The sequence below is a fragment of the Neophocaena asiaeorientalis genome, unplaced genomic scaffold, assembly GCF_003031525.2.
Source record: "Neophocaena asiaeorientalis asiaeorientalis breed wild unplaced genomic scaffold, Neophocaena_asiaeorientalis_V1.1 scaffold392, whole genome shotgun sequence".
Classification (NCBI taxonomy): domain Eukaryota; kingdom Metazoa; phylum Chordata; class Mammalia; order Artiodactyla; family Phocoenidae; genus Neophocaena; species Neophocaena asiaeorientalis.
In genome coordinates this window covers 479,651-495,141 of record NW_020174421.1, presented here as the reverse complement: position 1 = coordinate 495,141, position 15,491 = coordinate 479,651, and the positions used below count along the sequence as shown (strand labels likewise).

The following is a 15,491-nucleotide window of genomic DNA, read 5'->3' as shown; positions in this document are numbered from 1 at the left end:
CCCAGGGTTGCTAAATAGGAGGATCGCCCTGAACTAAGCTAGTTTTTGACCCCTCTTTAGAGAGAGAATAAATGTCCAGTGCCTGACACGATGGTGCTGCTGTTACTGTTTGCGTGGACTATTTTATAGGTAGCAGGTAACATGCATGGAGATAAACACCACTGGGGGGCATTATTCCTTTGTCATCTATTTCCTACTTTATTAGTGGTAAAAAGAAAGATGGGTTTAAATTTACAAAAATGGGAAGAAATTAGTAGAGAAGATTGCTATGAGGATCTTTTTTTTGAATTTTATTTTTTTATACAGCAGGTTATTAGTTACCATTTTATATAAGTGTATATGTCAATCCCAGTCCTCTCATATGAGGATCTTGTAATTGACACATTTTCTTAATTCTGTCTGCATAAGCAGTGTTCACCAGATGGTTTTTGGCCTTGTTCTACTGAAGTGACCAGTTTTCTTCTCATCTTGAGTTCTACCTGGCAAAGCCACTTAAAGCTATTTGGCTGCCTGTGGGTTCTGCCATGAATCTGACTTTGGACCTTAGAATCCTCATCTGTAAAATGAGAGGTCAGATGACATAATGAGCAAGTTCTAAACTTCTGAAACTTTAAGAAGACGTTTTTACCCTGGATAGCAAATATCCTTACAGGAAGCGTCTGCCGGTTTGAGGCTTGGCTCTGTGCACGTCTGTCTGTGCCAGCGATCTGTGTGTCCGGAGGCCCAAGCTGTGCTCTGCTCTGCTCCAGGAAAGTCTGCGTGGCTTCTGGACACCACACCAAGGAGTGGCTCCACTGGGAGGACGCAGAGGGGATGGTCCCGCCAGCATTTTCGTTAAAGGTATTTACAATCCAGTGGACCAATCAAATGGACCATCAAGGGCTAAGTCGCTTTTGGGCAAGGCTAAGGTGGGGTGCAAGCTGTAGGGGTCTGAGGACCAGGGTGCCTGCTTGCCACCTACCTGGGGCTCAGGCAGAGCATTCTGGGTGCCTCTGGGGGTCAGGCGTTACCGATGTCACTATTACGAGGAGCAATGAGGAGCAGGATGCACATTATTAGTTTTTAATTCACTTTAATAGTATAAACCTCTTTTAGGTAGTAGTATTAAGCCACAACAATAATGCCACATTGAAACAGCATTTAATAAAATGCATAAAGCTAATTCATGTACTGCAATACTCTATATACAAACACAACAATGCAAATTCTTCGAGACTGAAGACATTGATTAGATATAAAATTCAGTTTAAAAAGAACATGCTGTGTTTTAAATGCCATCGCATAAACAAAGCTGATTTCAAGCTATACACAGCTTTCGACAGATTTTAAACCTGGAATTAAAATGTGATGGCATAAACAATATTTTCTATATTGTGAAGGGCAGAGGTTACAGAAACGGTCCCAAAAATCTAACACCCAAATTTTCCTTTAACACACTTCTTTTGAAAGGGCTGGTAGTACAGCTACATTTTAACAGACAGCTCCAAACTACAGGTAAAAACTATGGTTTGTACTATGAAAAAATGTGCAGTTTTCAGTTATAAAACTAGTTGAACACTGGTTTACAAGATAATTGGGAGAACGGAGAGAGTGTAGAAAAATACTCCAGCACTTGAGTTGTGTGTGGCAGCAGCATTTGAATCCATGAGTGCTCTGGTTAAAATGATAATTGCCTACACTTTCCTAAAGAAAAGCCATTTTTAATGTAAAGACTACCATTTCTAATTGTTATCCAAGTGTTAAGCTTTATCACAGTCTGTCAATCGATAAATATTGCTGAGCCTTTTTTCCCAGCATTTCAGAATTATTATTGGCTTCTTAACTGAAAGTATAGCTGGGCATTAAAAATATCTGACATTCCTCACCCCCAAGATACATTTTTAAACTCACAGTTTAATTATTCTTAGACTACAGTTAAGGTAAATAGCCCCAAAGGAACACTTTTAAAGATTCATTTAGAGACTGTCAGGCTTCCACTTGTTTTAACTGGAGAGCCACGTTCAAATAGTGTGATTGTCACAACAGGCAAGGACACGGGAAAGGTCGAACAATCACTGTGGGATGGGATGAGGCCAGTGAAGTAGCAGGAGCTTTCGTCACATCAAAGCTATGGGAAGCTGAAGGCTAAACGACCCACCATCTCACAAAAGGCACCGAGTACTGTGGTCTCAATGAAGTATTTTCAAACATTTCAGTAAGCTTATTTTTTTAAAAAAAGTAACCTGTGGATTACGTGAGTGTTTGCAGTTATCCAGTGATTTCTTTCCGCAGGCCAGCTTTCAACCTTCCCACCATTCAGGTCTCTGCTTACCAGGTGCATGAGCAACTATTGCTGGCTGGGCCCTGGCTCCTGAGTGCTGTATCTCAGTTAAAGCCCGATTAATGGGAAAATTCCTCAGAATAGACCTGGACAAGGAAAATTTGGCATTTGTAGCTTTAAGGGTATACATCTGTATAAAAATGCAATTTTTATCTGAAATTTAAAAATTTTAGAATCATAATTCATAGAAAGGAATAAGGTCAGTGGATTTCATTCACATGCTATATACAGTTAGATAATTTAAGATTTGTAATTTGTATACCATAGAAATCAGCCATCAACATTCATGCTTCCTAGAGAATAGAAAACAATGTTATCCTGCCAGGGCCTTTCTGTCTGGAACTTGCCCTGGTGCAGAGTGGACATTGACCTCAGGGCCTTTCCCAGCCAGGCTCACCCAAAGGAAAATGGAGTTAAAGTCTCAGCAAATCCATCCTGCTGAGGGGACCATGGAACACCCACATCAATTTACTGTAGAAACTCTATCAATCATAGATTCTCTGTAAAACAAAAGGAAAGTCTGGATACGTGGCTACATGTCTGTATACATAATATATACATCTATGTACACATACGCTATATACACTGTACATATAGAGAAGGTATAAACACATGTACATTCAGTCAGTCACACAAGCCTATAAATCTGTACACACACAAGGCCGCCGAAGGGACCCCAGGGCTGAACACACAGAAGTGCCTGCTGGTGGGAGGCACAGGTGAGGAGGCCCAGGACTCTGTGTACAAAAGACTCATCCCACTCGGTCATGATGAGGGGCTAGCTTTGCAAATTTACATCAAAGTTAAGACATTTTCCAAGAGCCGCACAACCTATGGAGAATGGAAGTGGGACAGTGAAGGATGTGAGTGTATGCTCTGCTTTCTCCGGCCTTTCCAGGCTTTGAAGGGCACCATCCTCCAAAATAAAGGTGAGCATCAGAAGATGCCGCCTTTCATGACCTGGACTCAGAAGAGTTGTAATGTCACCTTCAGCCCCATTGCACATAAGGCCACTTTCACTGGAAAGTGGGCAACGCGTTTCCAGGCTCTAATCTGATCAGGCCCTGGAACTTGGATCCCCATCCAAAGGCTGCTTGTCAGGCAGAGGGCAGGGCTGGGAGCAAGACTGCTCTGCTTGGTGTTCCCTCAAAGGATCAGGATAAAGAGCACTAGGTACAACGAGAGCCCTTCTAGTTCTTGGCTCCCTGCCGTGGCTACCCCCAAAAAGCTAGAGAGCCAGTATGCAGTGTGGCTACAGCCCTGTGCCCCAGCGAGGCTGCTGCAGCCACATCGATCAGGGAGCCATTGGTAGCCGTGTCCATTGCCACCACCTTGGGAGAGAGTCTGCATTTAATACTGACGCCGACAGGCTAGAAAACAGTCCCTCTTGAGGGTGATTACATAACATCTTACAAGTGACTACACCTGAAATTAAATATAAAAACCCAAACAACAAAAGAACCCTGACCACAGCCTCATGGCAGAGGTTAGACAATAAATAAGGTAGCCTCCCCGCCCCACCCCAAACACACACACACACACACACACACACACACACACACAAACACACACACACACATCAGAAGGGTGGTAACATACTTCCTTAAAAATACTTTCAAGGAATAACATGGAAAATATTTGCTTGAGTAATTTGGTCTTTTTCTACATCTCTTCCGGTCCTGTTTTATGATTATATGTAATGAACTCCACAAATTTCAATACATAACTGTCCAACATTATCTGAAATACCGGCGGAAAAGAGCCCACTTTGTCAAGAAGCAGTGGTGTACATCTGTCCCCACCTCCCTTAGGTACTTTCCTCACGGAGGGAGGGGTGGCTGGGCCAGGATTCTCGTGGCAAAGAATCCTGATCCTGGCTTATTTCACTCAGATGCAGACTACTCAGGGCTGGTCTCACTGCACTAAATCAGAGTTTCACAAACTACTAACAAGGGTTAAAAGCCTGGTCAAAGTTGAGCCCAAATATTTACTTGCAATCTCTTTAAATAATTCTTGACTCTGGGTTTCTTTTAACCAGTTTGACAAGAGAGAATGGACCTGCTGTCAAAGGCTTGAGATGATCTGGAGTGGCGAGAATTCAGGTAGTGTGGAGCTGATTTTTAAGGAAAAGTCCACTTCAAAGTAAGGCCAAGGGGATCTAGGAAACTAATGAGTGTTCAAAGCCCAAAATGGTCCACTAGAATCAGCCATCAGCAGCGAAGGGACTCAGGGAGCAGGACCAGCTTAGAATCAGCTTTTCTCCCGAGCTGTCCTGCTGGAGTGGGGCATGTGCTTATCCAGGTGTTCACTGTCTCCCTGCTGGTACCACCTTCTGTTCCCAGCAGAGACTTCAGTCTAGGTCTTGGCTAAGCTGCCCTCATACCTTAGCAACCTGAGTGTAAAAGCCTCACAGACACAGGACGCCCAGGGCCCAGGGCAGCCGGCCAGCGCGGACCTTTTCACCATCACCGAGAGCTCAGACCTGAAAGATGTGTGACACAATACGTGTTCCCAGGGAGCTGCTACAGGATCAACAGACATGCTTACATCCAAAGTCAAAAGAAAGAAAAATAGGCAACTCGCTATGTAAGATGCACACAAGTGCTACAAAATGCCCTCTGCGAAAATCCTTAGCCACTTTTTGCCTTAATTTTGAAACTTAAATCACTTCAAAGTTAGAAAACCAAAAATTTAAGCTGTCAAAATTAAATCCTTCCCATTATTTTATAACGGGTGCCCCCACTATTCTCCAAAATTTGCTCCCAAGGCATGAATGATAAATGACATAATCAGATCCAAACAGGAATTTCCAAGTTGGAGACACTGTTCCCACTGATTCCCACTAATGACTTCCATAAGTGCCGCCGACAACTGCGGAATAGAGTCCCGTCTTGCCATAAGCCCGTGGCGGCAGCCCGGCACCCGACCTTGCTCTCCTCAGCTTTACACGGCCGTGGATGCCTGGAGGCAGGGGAGTGAGTGCACTGGGGTCTTTTGGGGTATCATCTGATCAAAAGGTTCCAGAAATACAAGTTTAGCCTCACACTGTATTTTCTTAATCTGGGCTACACAGAAAGAAAGTACAGGTACCTGAGGCAGCCTTGCTACTTTTCCCAAATGGAAATGTGTGCTGCTGCTTCACAACCAGGGGAGCTATGGGCGCTTTTCTCCGACTAAACTTCCCAATAACCGCATTCTGTTCTTGTAAACAATGGTCGCTATCACTTACAAGGAGAAAGAAGATGATAACTTTGGGGATTAAAGGTTGTTTTTAAGGAGCATGCAGCCTGCTTCTACATCCATCATGTAAAACGCTCCAGAGTTTGTCTGCTGGCACAACCGGGGGAACCCAAGTGCGTGGTACGCCAGGATCATTGAGAGACCTGCTGACAGAGGTGCTGAGCCTGGAGACACTGAGAAACATGCCACTCAGCTCCACCACACCTGCTGCCTGGGCAGGCAGCAAGACCCGTACCACAGTCCACCTCCCAGTTCGGACCGAAGTGCAGGAACACAGGGCCCTTCCCAAGGGGCATTTGGGATGGAAACTGCTGAGAAGGGAGCCCTCGCACTCCTCCACCTGAAAAACATGCAACCACCCCCACACCGTAGTCGGGAGGTCCCGGCAAGGGTTCAGAATGCTCACCTTGCGCTTTTTGGTCAGAACGCTCCAACTGCTGTGAGTGGTGGAGGTGATTCGCGGATGTTTTCAGTTGCTGCAGGAATTGGCAGTTAACATCTGACTGGTTTAATCCAATTCTGAGAACCAGTCACCAGAAGAGGCCCAAGTTCAGAGGAGCCTGCAGATGCCCATCACAGACCAGGACCAGAGGTCAGGGAACCCGACAAGCATCAGCTCTGGCTGAGGAAGCTTCGAATTCAGGTCACCACGATTGTGCCACCACACTGCCCCTGACTGCACGTACAGATAAGCTGCATCTTCATTCATTCCCGGGAATTTAGCTCTACACCAGCAACATGTGCGTACAGTTAGGAATGACGCCTTCCTTCCTTAAGCATAAATGATTGTCTCCTGTAACCCTATTGCATTTTCACAGAAATCGTTAGTATTTCGGCAAAAGACATACAGTTTTCCATTTGCCCTGCACATAGGCAAGATGTTGCTAACATTACACATTGATAAGAAGTGCTTAGAAAGTGCTAATATCATTACCCTGGTAATTAGTAGCTATTAATTCCAAGGACATTTTTAATATATACACACATACTGTTGTTCTCTTAGGTTCTTTTAGTTTTCTTTAACTAGTCTCTGACATTATAAAACTTTGCTTTTGTTTTTTGCCCTTTGAGAATTTCTAAATAAAAACGGAGTTAAAAGATTGTTCCAAAATCTGCTTCATCAAAAGGCATTAAAACATTTCTTATGGCAGGAGAGGATCCTACTAGTCTTTTAGTTGCTACTGTCTGGGATTAACAGATAAGAAGAAACCAGGTAGGAAATAGCTAAGATACTGGAAATGTTTGCACATACCAAAATACCACTACTTATTTTCTTTGTATTTGAGCGGTCCTGGGCGGATCCTGTGCTCCTCGGCACGTGTGAGGTGTGCGCTATAGGCTGGCTCCGGTGATCTGGCCGTTATACTCTGCTGTCTCCATCTTGAGGATGTAGGGGATTATGCTGTCTATTGAAACATTGCCGATGAGACCAGTAAAAAAAAGTTCTTCTGTTATGTTGGAGCTCATCAGCCTGAGTGCTGGCAGGCGGACGAGAATCCGGGCCAACCTGTAAGAGGAAGGGTCATTAGAGAAAGGGGGGTTCGCTGCACTTCAGACTTCACCCTGGATAGGCTCCCAGGGGCCCTGTCTGCACTGCTCGGAACTGAACCAAACAAACAAATTCACTGTCCCACCCTTGCTTTTCTGATTTCAACAGTTCCTCTTGTAGTAGTTTATCATAAGTGCAAAGATTATGTACAGATATGTTCCCTTCATTGTTTATAACAACTCTCCTCAGCCCCACCAAAATGAAAAATCTGAAAACCTGTCAGTGGAGGGTAGGTTAAAATAAAGTATGGTGTCTCCATATAATGAATCACTACATATTCATTAAAGAGGATAATAAAGGTCTATATCCATTGATAAGAATTCCATGACATACAGCTGAATAAAAACTTAAAAGAAGGATGTGAGGGCTTCCCGGGTGGCTCAGCGGTTAAGAATTCGCCTGCCAATGCAGGGGACATGGGTTCAAGCCCTGGTCCAGGAAGATCCCACATGCTGCAGAGCAACTAAGCCCGTGTGCCACAACTTGAGCCCACGTGCCACAACTACTGAAGCCCGCGTGCCTAGAGTCTGTGCTCCACGACAAGAGAAGTCACCGCTACAAGAAGCCTGCGCACTGCCACGAAGGGTAGCCTCCGCTCACCGCAACTAGAGAAAGCCGGCGCGCAGCAACGAAGACCGAAGGCAGCCAAAAAAAAAAAAAAAAAAAAAAAAAAAAGAAATAAAACACGGGAAACAGTTAAATGCAACTTCCTCCCAACCAATCATATTTATTTGGTATTTATCACTCCACACACGTCTATACATCTTTATAACATATGTATGTATCCCTAATCTCACTGAAAAAAAAAAAAAAAAAAAAAAAAAAAAGGATGTAAAACAGCAAGTAACCTCAGCAAGCGTGACCTCACTTGCGTATATTCCTTTGTATATATGTGTGTAAATAAAGTACTTGGAAGGATGGTCACCAGAATGCTAATGGCTGACCTCTGGGTATTGGGATTTGAAGTGATTATGTCAATTAAAACTTTTTCTATATTGCTCTAATTTCCAGTGTTCTTTTAGCATTGTAATTAAAAATAAAGCAATAAGATTTTTATTTGGAAGGAACCCCGGGAGGGCACACCATGACCGTGTCCTGGCAGGTCACTGGACACTATCTGAAGCATCTCGTGGATGGGCCATTTCCATAGCCAGCACCCAGAGCGGTGGGCACCAGGACGCAAACTGCAGGGCCAGCCCAGTCTTGAAACGACTGATATTTTCATAAGTAGGGAAATGATGAAATTATGGCATCTCCTTAGCCATGGAAAATGATTTAGAAGAATGTATACATGCTCACTGAAATATTAAGTGAAAAAAAGGTCACGAAACCTTATTTTCTGATTCCAGTTGCACATACTAAGAAATTACTGGAAGTAAATACATAAAACGTTAACAGGGAAGTGGTATTTACAAAGAGCTAAAAGTTTTCTTTTTGCTTTCCAGAATGTTCTAAGTTTTTCTACAGTGAATGTTATTTTTAAAAGGGGAAAATATGTTTGTATTATGAAAGCAGTATTCCAGCACCATCATCCATTTGCCCAGCCATGGTGTCTGGCAGGGCACCCAAAGGTGCCAAGGGGCCGACAGGCTGAAGGGTCTCGGGAAGTCAGCAAAGGCCAGTCAGGGAGGATATCTAGCTGGGCCTTAGATGCTGGCTAAGGTTCCTATCAGCAGAGATGCAAAGGATGGGAGAGGATTTCAGGAGGAACAAACAGCATGAGAAAAGGCCTAAGGATGGGACAGACTAAAGCAATGACTATATAAACAGGACGCAACCATTCTAGGGCCTTTTCTTTGGGAACTGAGTGTTCCCGAGTGCTATGAGAGAGCCTCCCTGCTCTCATTTCTGGCCCCAAATCACCTACCTGGCTTGCCCTCTTCTCCCCCAGGGTCCCTGACTGGACCAGGAGTAGTGATTCAGGAATTTTTCAGAAACATGTACTTTCAAAGGCCAGAGAGCTGCCATCGTCAAGGCAATTCTTGTGTGCTGGGGCTCTGCCAGCAGCCCCAGAGGAGCCTTTTCAGCCTCTTCTGGCCACAGGCTCTGTGTGGATTGGGCCCAGAGCCTCCTCAGGGGACAGCACGCCCACACGCCTGGCTGTATGAGCTCTGGTGTGGGTGTGTTACCACTTTGTATGCAATGAGGCTGAAGCCATTCTAGATTCATTGTGAGGTCTTCAGTGACTCCAGTAGAAAATGGATCCTGCTTTGGCAAAAGCTGTGTCTGGCCATGGTGGCATGCCTAAAGCAGAGGCAGGCTCTCTGCCAGCCAGGCCCACCACAGGCCCCCAGTCACACCAGAGAAACTGTCCCCCTGGGGCTGGGGCACTCAGGCCCACAGGGCACCTATTGACTGAGGTCTGTCTGTCTGTCTGCAGAGGATAAGATCGGGGGAAGGTGGAGAGGGAAACACTATGCTTGACAGGCCCCAGAAGTTCACATAGCCTCCAGTGGGTTAGAAGAGGTCACGAGGAAAGAGCTCTTCCACTCCTCAGCTGGAGGGAAAGCCTGCCAGCACATTCGGCCCTATTTCAGAACAACTTTCCTGGTCAAAGCTGCATGAGAAAGGCATACACATAACATTTTTTTCCTGCTGCCCAAACATAAATTTTCACCCAAATAAAGGAACTTAAAAAAATCAGTTTATGTGAGGATTAAATTACTACTTTGTCCAACCCAGTCACTCTTTCTAGGGGTCAGATTTGGCTTCTATCAAGGAAAGCCTTTTGTCTAGCACCGTCTCCTCATGAATGCGGGGCAGGAGGGCAGAGCTGCTGACTGTTCTGGACAAGCGGAGTCTCCGTAAGAACTCATCTCACAACATCAGCCCCAAAGGAGATCACGGCTCCCAACCCCTCAAATTAAAGAGCAGTAACCCAAGGTCTCACCCAGTCACCCAGCAACGCTGGGATGGCCTAGGACTCATGACCCTCCCCACTCCATTTTCAGCCGTAAAATGCTAGAATTAAAGTGTGATCAAATGGAGGCTCTACCAGTGCCAGCAATGGGACGGCCAATGTAACTGATATCTGCAGCTACAGATCCAGCCTCACCCCCATCGTGCCCGTGTGCCTCACCGGTAGGTGTCTTCCGAGTAGGTTTTCTGAACATAGTCCTGCAACTCCATCTGTGCCTTTTCTTGGAATTTTTCAATCTGGCTTGTGCTGGTCAAACCTGGATGATCTGAAAAAATAAAAGTACCCCAAACTGTCTTCTGTATTTGGAAAGCCTCATTTGCAGACTTCTCAGTACTTATTTTTAGTAAAACTTCTGACAAATTTCTCAAGTGCAATAGATTGAGCTCTGAAGGCTGGTCTAGTTTGGATACTCTTGCTAGAACACTGGCTCTTCCTCTGTGCTCTGCCACGACCTGAAGGTTCCCAGGAGAGGTGCGGCCCCTGGGTGCTCACACCAGCCTCAGCAGCCCCACTGGGGCTGGTTCTACACCTGTGGCTTCCTTCCTTACTCCAGACAACATATACCACATGAAATTAGAAATTATCATCTGCTCTCTAGATATTTAATCACATAGTATCTCCCACTTTTATTAGCTATTTTGTTATTCATGAGTAGGGGGGCCAGGGCAGTGGGACAGAGAGGTTAAGCTGGGTCCACCCCTGCTGTCAAGGACAACAGTCACCAAGTGGCCTCTCAGGTGGCTCAGAGAGAAGAGCTGATGGGGAGTGAGGCCAGCCCGGTCGACTCTTACTTTCCACCAACAGTCCCGCTGCCTCTTCTTCATCTGCTGTGACCACACCTTTTGGCATGCCCTGAAGCTGCTGCTGCTACTGCCCTACAGAGACTGTGGGTAAACTTGTGCAGTTTCAACCTGTACTGGATTATAAGTGCTAACATACCTAAAAATTAGCAAAGAGCAAAACAGAACAAATCAAAACAAAAAAAGGACACTGGGTGGTAGTATAGTCATCCCTCGGTATCTACAGGGGATTGGTTCCAGGAACCCCTCATGGATACCAAATCCACTGATGCTCATGTCCTTTACGTTAAATGGTATAGTATTTGCATATAACCTACACATATCTTTCCGTATACTTTTAAATCACCTCTAGATTACTTCTAATACCTAATACATTATAAATGCTATGTAAATAGTTGTACCTAGTTGCTGGTGCGTGGCAAAATAAATTTTGCTTTTTGGAACTCCTGGAATATATTTTTCCTTGAATATTTTTGATTCACAGTTGGTTGAATCCACTGATACGGAACCCGTGGATACAGAGGGCCAAATGTGTACTCAGTTTTGTTTGCTGTAGTCTTATTTAGCCAATGGCTTAGTTAGGATACAGATGATATGTATTTAGCATATGAAGTTACCCGGCACTACAGCATATTTCTTTGGGAATATAAAGACAGGACTTTAAAAGAACGTATGTATTTATGTTAGCTAGCAAAGCACACATTATGGGAACATTCAGTCACACACAGTGTGGCAGGGTTCTCTACACTGCTGACAACCTGACAAACGTGCTCATGTTCAGAAATATCAGTAGACACAGGTGGAAAACCGTCGTTGAGTGACCGTGACCACTGCATATCTTACCGGGGCTAAAGAGAACTATAGCTTTAAGGTATGCATACTCATAGCCGTCTATATCCAGCTTCGCCATACTGTTACAGAACTCCTGAAGCTTCCAGATGTGCTCCATGACTTGCTTTATCCGGTCGCCAGAAAGTTTATCTAGAAATCAACATCACAGATTCTCTGAGAAAGGCTAATGAGAGCAATAACATGAGCTTCTTTGAGGGGGCACATATTGAAAAAAATGAGAGAATAATTTCACTTTTAAATGAAAAACCAGTCATCTCAAGAGCCTCATTTTCCAGTTATAGGTGAAGTGACAACAGGCACCCAGATTCCACTCTGTTAATATTCTGCCTCAGTAACGACATCCAAGACCAGTGATTCTCCCCGGCCCCGCCCTGGGCAGCACCTGCAGGCCAAAGGTGCTGAAGGCCCACATGCCAGTTCTTATCAAGGTCAATTCTTTCCAAGTCTCTGCAGGCACTGAATAAATATTTGCCAACCTGAACACGTTGGCATTTTTTAGTTGTCAAAATAATTTTATCCGTTGTCTGATTTAGTCTTCATGACAGTGTCTTGCTGAAGGCAGTATTATTATATTCAGTTACAAATAAAACTAGAGCTCGTTTGTGAACAAACCTAAAATTCAATAAAATGTTACAGGGTTTTAAAAATCACCGTTATATAACTATTCCAAAGGAATAACTAGAAAAACGAAGGTGTGACTAGGTGACTCACACTCCTAGGTCTCAACCACTGGGATGCCTGATTGAAAAAGCAATTCAACTCCACCTCAGATGCAAGTGTGATCTGCAGGGATAGTCTAGACACTGGGCAGCGTGGGCTCCCTTGACAGTGTCTTCAGTGTGCTGTGGATGTGCAGCTTGTGGAGACCACCCCAGCTACTCCCCAGTCCTGATACGGCTGGGACCTGACCACCCGATGTCAGGTGGTTGCACAGATCTCTTAATAAGAGACTCACTTGTTCATTCACGCCCTGGACTAGGGGGTCACACGACCCAGGTCTGTGCCCCAAGTCCCCATCTCTCCCACTTGCTGCTTTATCCCGGGCAAGCCAGGGACCTTACTGGGACCTGGTCTTCCCATATGTAACCCTGACATAACAGTTTCTACTTTACAGGGTTGTGAGGATTTGTGAGATACATGAAAGGGCAACCTGTCAATGAAGCTGAAAACAGAAGCTGTGACTGTTCTGCAAACATCACTCAATGTCTGTATGTCGGAAATCAGCACCTTTTCCCAATTATTTTTTTCCTTTCCTCTTCATTATATGAAAAGAAGGCAGTCAGGTAGAAATTTAAACATTCTGACGGGTAAGGGACGCTGTGGGACACAGGTTGGCTATGCGGCGGGCCAGCCGAGACCGAGCCGTCCTCACCCGCAGCCCCTGCCCTACCTTCCTGGATGCTGTTCTGCAGGTGGTTGACGATGGCGGCCAGGATGGTGGAGAGGCTCATGACCTGGGCGCACTGGGCCAGGCCGAGGGTGAAGAGCTCGTTCCAGCAGGCCCGCACCAGGCTGGTGTTGCAGTCCTGCCTGGGGACACAGAGGCGTGGCGGGTGTGGGGGCCGGTGGCACTCCTCCAAGCCCCCGCGTGTCCCAAACAAGTTGTGTCACCATGTATTTGCTGAAGGCCTATGGAATGCCCAGGATTGTTCTTCACAAACACCACTGTCTGTGACTGCCTTAACTGAAGTCCCTCTGAGGAGAAACTATTCCCTTAACAGCCCTGGTGTGGTTCTGTCACAAGAGGCTGCAGCGATCAAAGGACTGAGAGCCTGAGGGAGGGCTCCGAAAGGTAGAGACACACCCAGCCTGCCAGGGAGGAGCTGGGGCTGCAGCAGGGAGGAGGGGGGAATCTACGCTCAGGACAGCACAGCTGATGTACCTCGAGACAATCTGTCTTCATCTCAGAAGCCCCCAGACACAGTACCCTGTATTTATCTCAAGATCACAGGACAACTCCTGCCTTCCATTCCAGTCCATCCCCTGCTCCTAGCACCAAGTCCAAGGCACATGGAGAAGGCACAATAAAGGTCTGAGGAACACTGCAGCCTTGGCCACCAAGGTTGTCCCCTTGCTACCAGTCCACCAACTGTATTTAACAAGCAAACCGGGCCAAAGGAACAAACTGGAAGGGCTCAGAGATCTTCCAGTCCATTCCTGCTCTAGCTCTAGCAGGAAAGGCCCTGCCCAAGGATACACGCGGAGAAAAAAGCCACTTACCCAAGTGCCTGAAAGGCCGGGATAGACCTGGCCCAGTGCATGGAGAGGAAGAGCAGGCGGGACGCGGACTCGCAGATGTAGTGCACGTTGAGGTACTCGGGCATCGGGCTGGGCATCGTGAGCTGCGAGTGAGAGCACACAGCACGGGGGTGACCAAGTGACGGGGGCAGCTCGTCAACACCAGTCTCTGACACTGAAGCCCCCGTGCAGAGCATCCTTGTGAAACATACGTCCCTCTGCAGGGGGGCCGGCACTGACTCCCTGTGGGGTCCTGCCCAGTGAACTAGGGTCTGATGGCCCCTAGAATGTGGGAGGACGGGGACCTCCCAACTTATCCACACAAAGACATACATCTCAACTCTGCTTCAACTACACTGGTACTTGTTCTAAGGCAATTCCATTTTGAGCCATAGCTTCAAGTCTAACTCAAAATCGGGGATGGGTCAGCTCCACAGGCTAGCAGGGATTTGGCAGGTGGCCTCAGGGAACAGTGAATGAGAGCTGAGCAGGAGCCCAGATGGCAGGAGGAGGACACACCACCACCAGGATGTCGGGCTGGGTTCCGGGAGCCCCACTGTCTAGAAGAGGCTTGAATGCCTCTGAAGCTGGAATCCCACTGGTGACCTGTGTTCTTGGCACCCTTGGACAACTATGGCAGGGACTCAGTCTTCCTAAGTGATTGGCCAGGTCTCTCTAGTGGAGAATACGAGGGGAACTGAAGACTCAATCTGCAGACCTAGAGACCAGGGGCTCAGGGAGCCTGGCAGTGTCCTGGAGAAGTGAGGCCGGGGAGGTGAGTGCAGGGAAGACCGTGGGGACCTGACCCAGTCTTCAAGTATATCTGAGATCTACTTTCTGTGGCTCTAGAGGGCAAGAGGTCAGGCCCAATGGCTGGGAACGCCTGCTGGAACAGACAAAGGGCCTGCCTGAGCCTATACTGAAGCCAGGTCATCATGGGAAGGCGGACGGCAGAGCAGCCCGCATCAGCCTGTCTTGGCTGTGACAGGTGGCCACGCCTGCTTCAGGGTTACCGGCAGAGCCAAACAGCCAAGTGAGCAAAAGACAGTGAAAATGCTTCTTAATGGGAACATTGTTCTGGAACACAAGATCCTGATCAAACACAACCGTATGAAAAATGAGCTCACTTCAAGGTTTCATTTTTTTAACTGAGACCAGCCTGGGCACAGAGCTCCTCTCCCAGCTACACACACTCACCTTAAATGTGACGTGAGTGTCTGAAAGGAGGGGGCCTTCGACCTCAATGATGGGTGTGGACTGGTCTCTGCTGATGACGTGGATGCTCCCTCCTCCACTGCCGTCTATCCCGTCCGCCAGGCTTGGAGGTGAGGAGCTGTCTGTGGTGTTAAGTGCTTTAGCTAAGGTGTCGAATGCCCTGCGAGCAAAAACGTAGCAAGCAAGTGTTGTGAGTCCACAGCTTCTATGAGGAGAAGAACTCTAGCTGAGATGTAATTTAAGGAACAACACACTGGGGAAAAGATAATTAACTCTGACATGCTGAGAGGAGGGGCGGCGGCTTCCACATGCTGTCTCCATGGCGCCTTGGGTGCTAAGCTATATATTTATTTTCAC

The 15,491-nt window shown here is 46.5% G+C and overlaps 1 protein-coding gene across 3 annotated transcripts in view; it reads right to left on the bottom strand.

Moving 5' to 3' along the window:
• Positions 1-858: 858 nt before the first annotated feature.
• Positions 859-15,491, bottom strand: part of NR2C2 (nuclear receptor subfamily 2 group C member 2) — a 69,987-nt gene continuing 55,354 nt past the window's right edge. Inside the window, exons 9-15 of one of the 3 annotated variants that reach the window (XR_003004710.1) lie at positions 15,117-15,294; positions 13,902-14,023; positions 13,072-13,211; positions 11,673-11,810; positions 10,189-10,294; positions 5,967-7,067; positions 859-4,802 (exon numbers count right to left, since the gene is read on the bottom strand). Coding sequence is in view for 1 of the 3 variants with exons in the window: in XM_024756435.1 (XP_024612203.1) it covers positions 6,893-7,067; positions 10,189-10,294; positions 11,673-11,810; positions 13,072-13,211; positions 13,902-14,023; positions 15,117-15,294 (859 nt within the window). In the remaining 2 variants the exon portion in view is untranslated. Of the gene's footprint in view, positions 7,068-10,188; positions 10,295-11,672; positions 11,811-13,071; positions 13,212-13,901; positions 14,024-15,116; positions 15,295-15,491 lie in introns of all 3 variants that reach the window. The other 2 variants (XR_003004711.1, XM_024756435.1) reach the window with 2 other exon arrangements.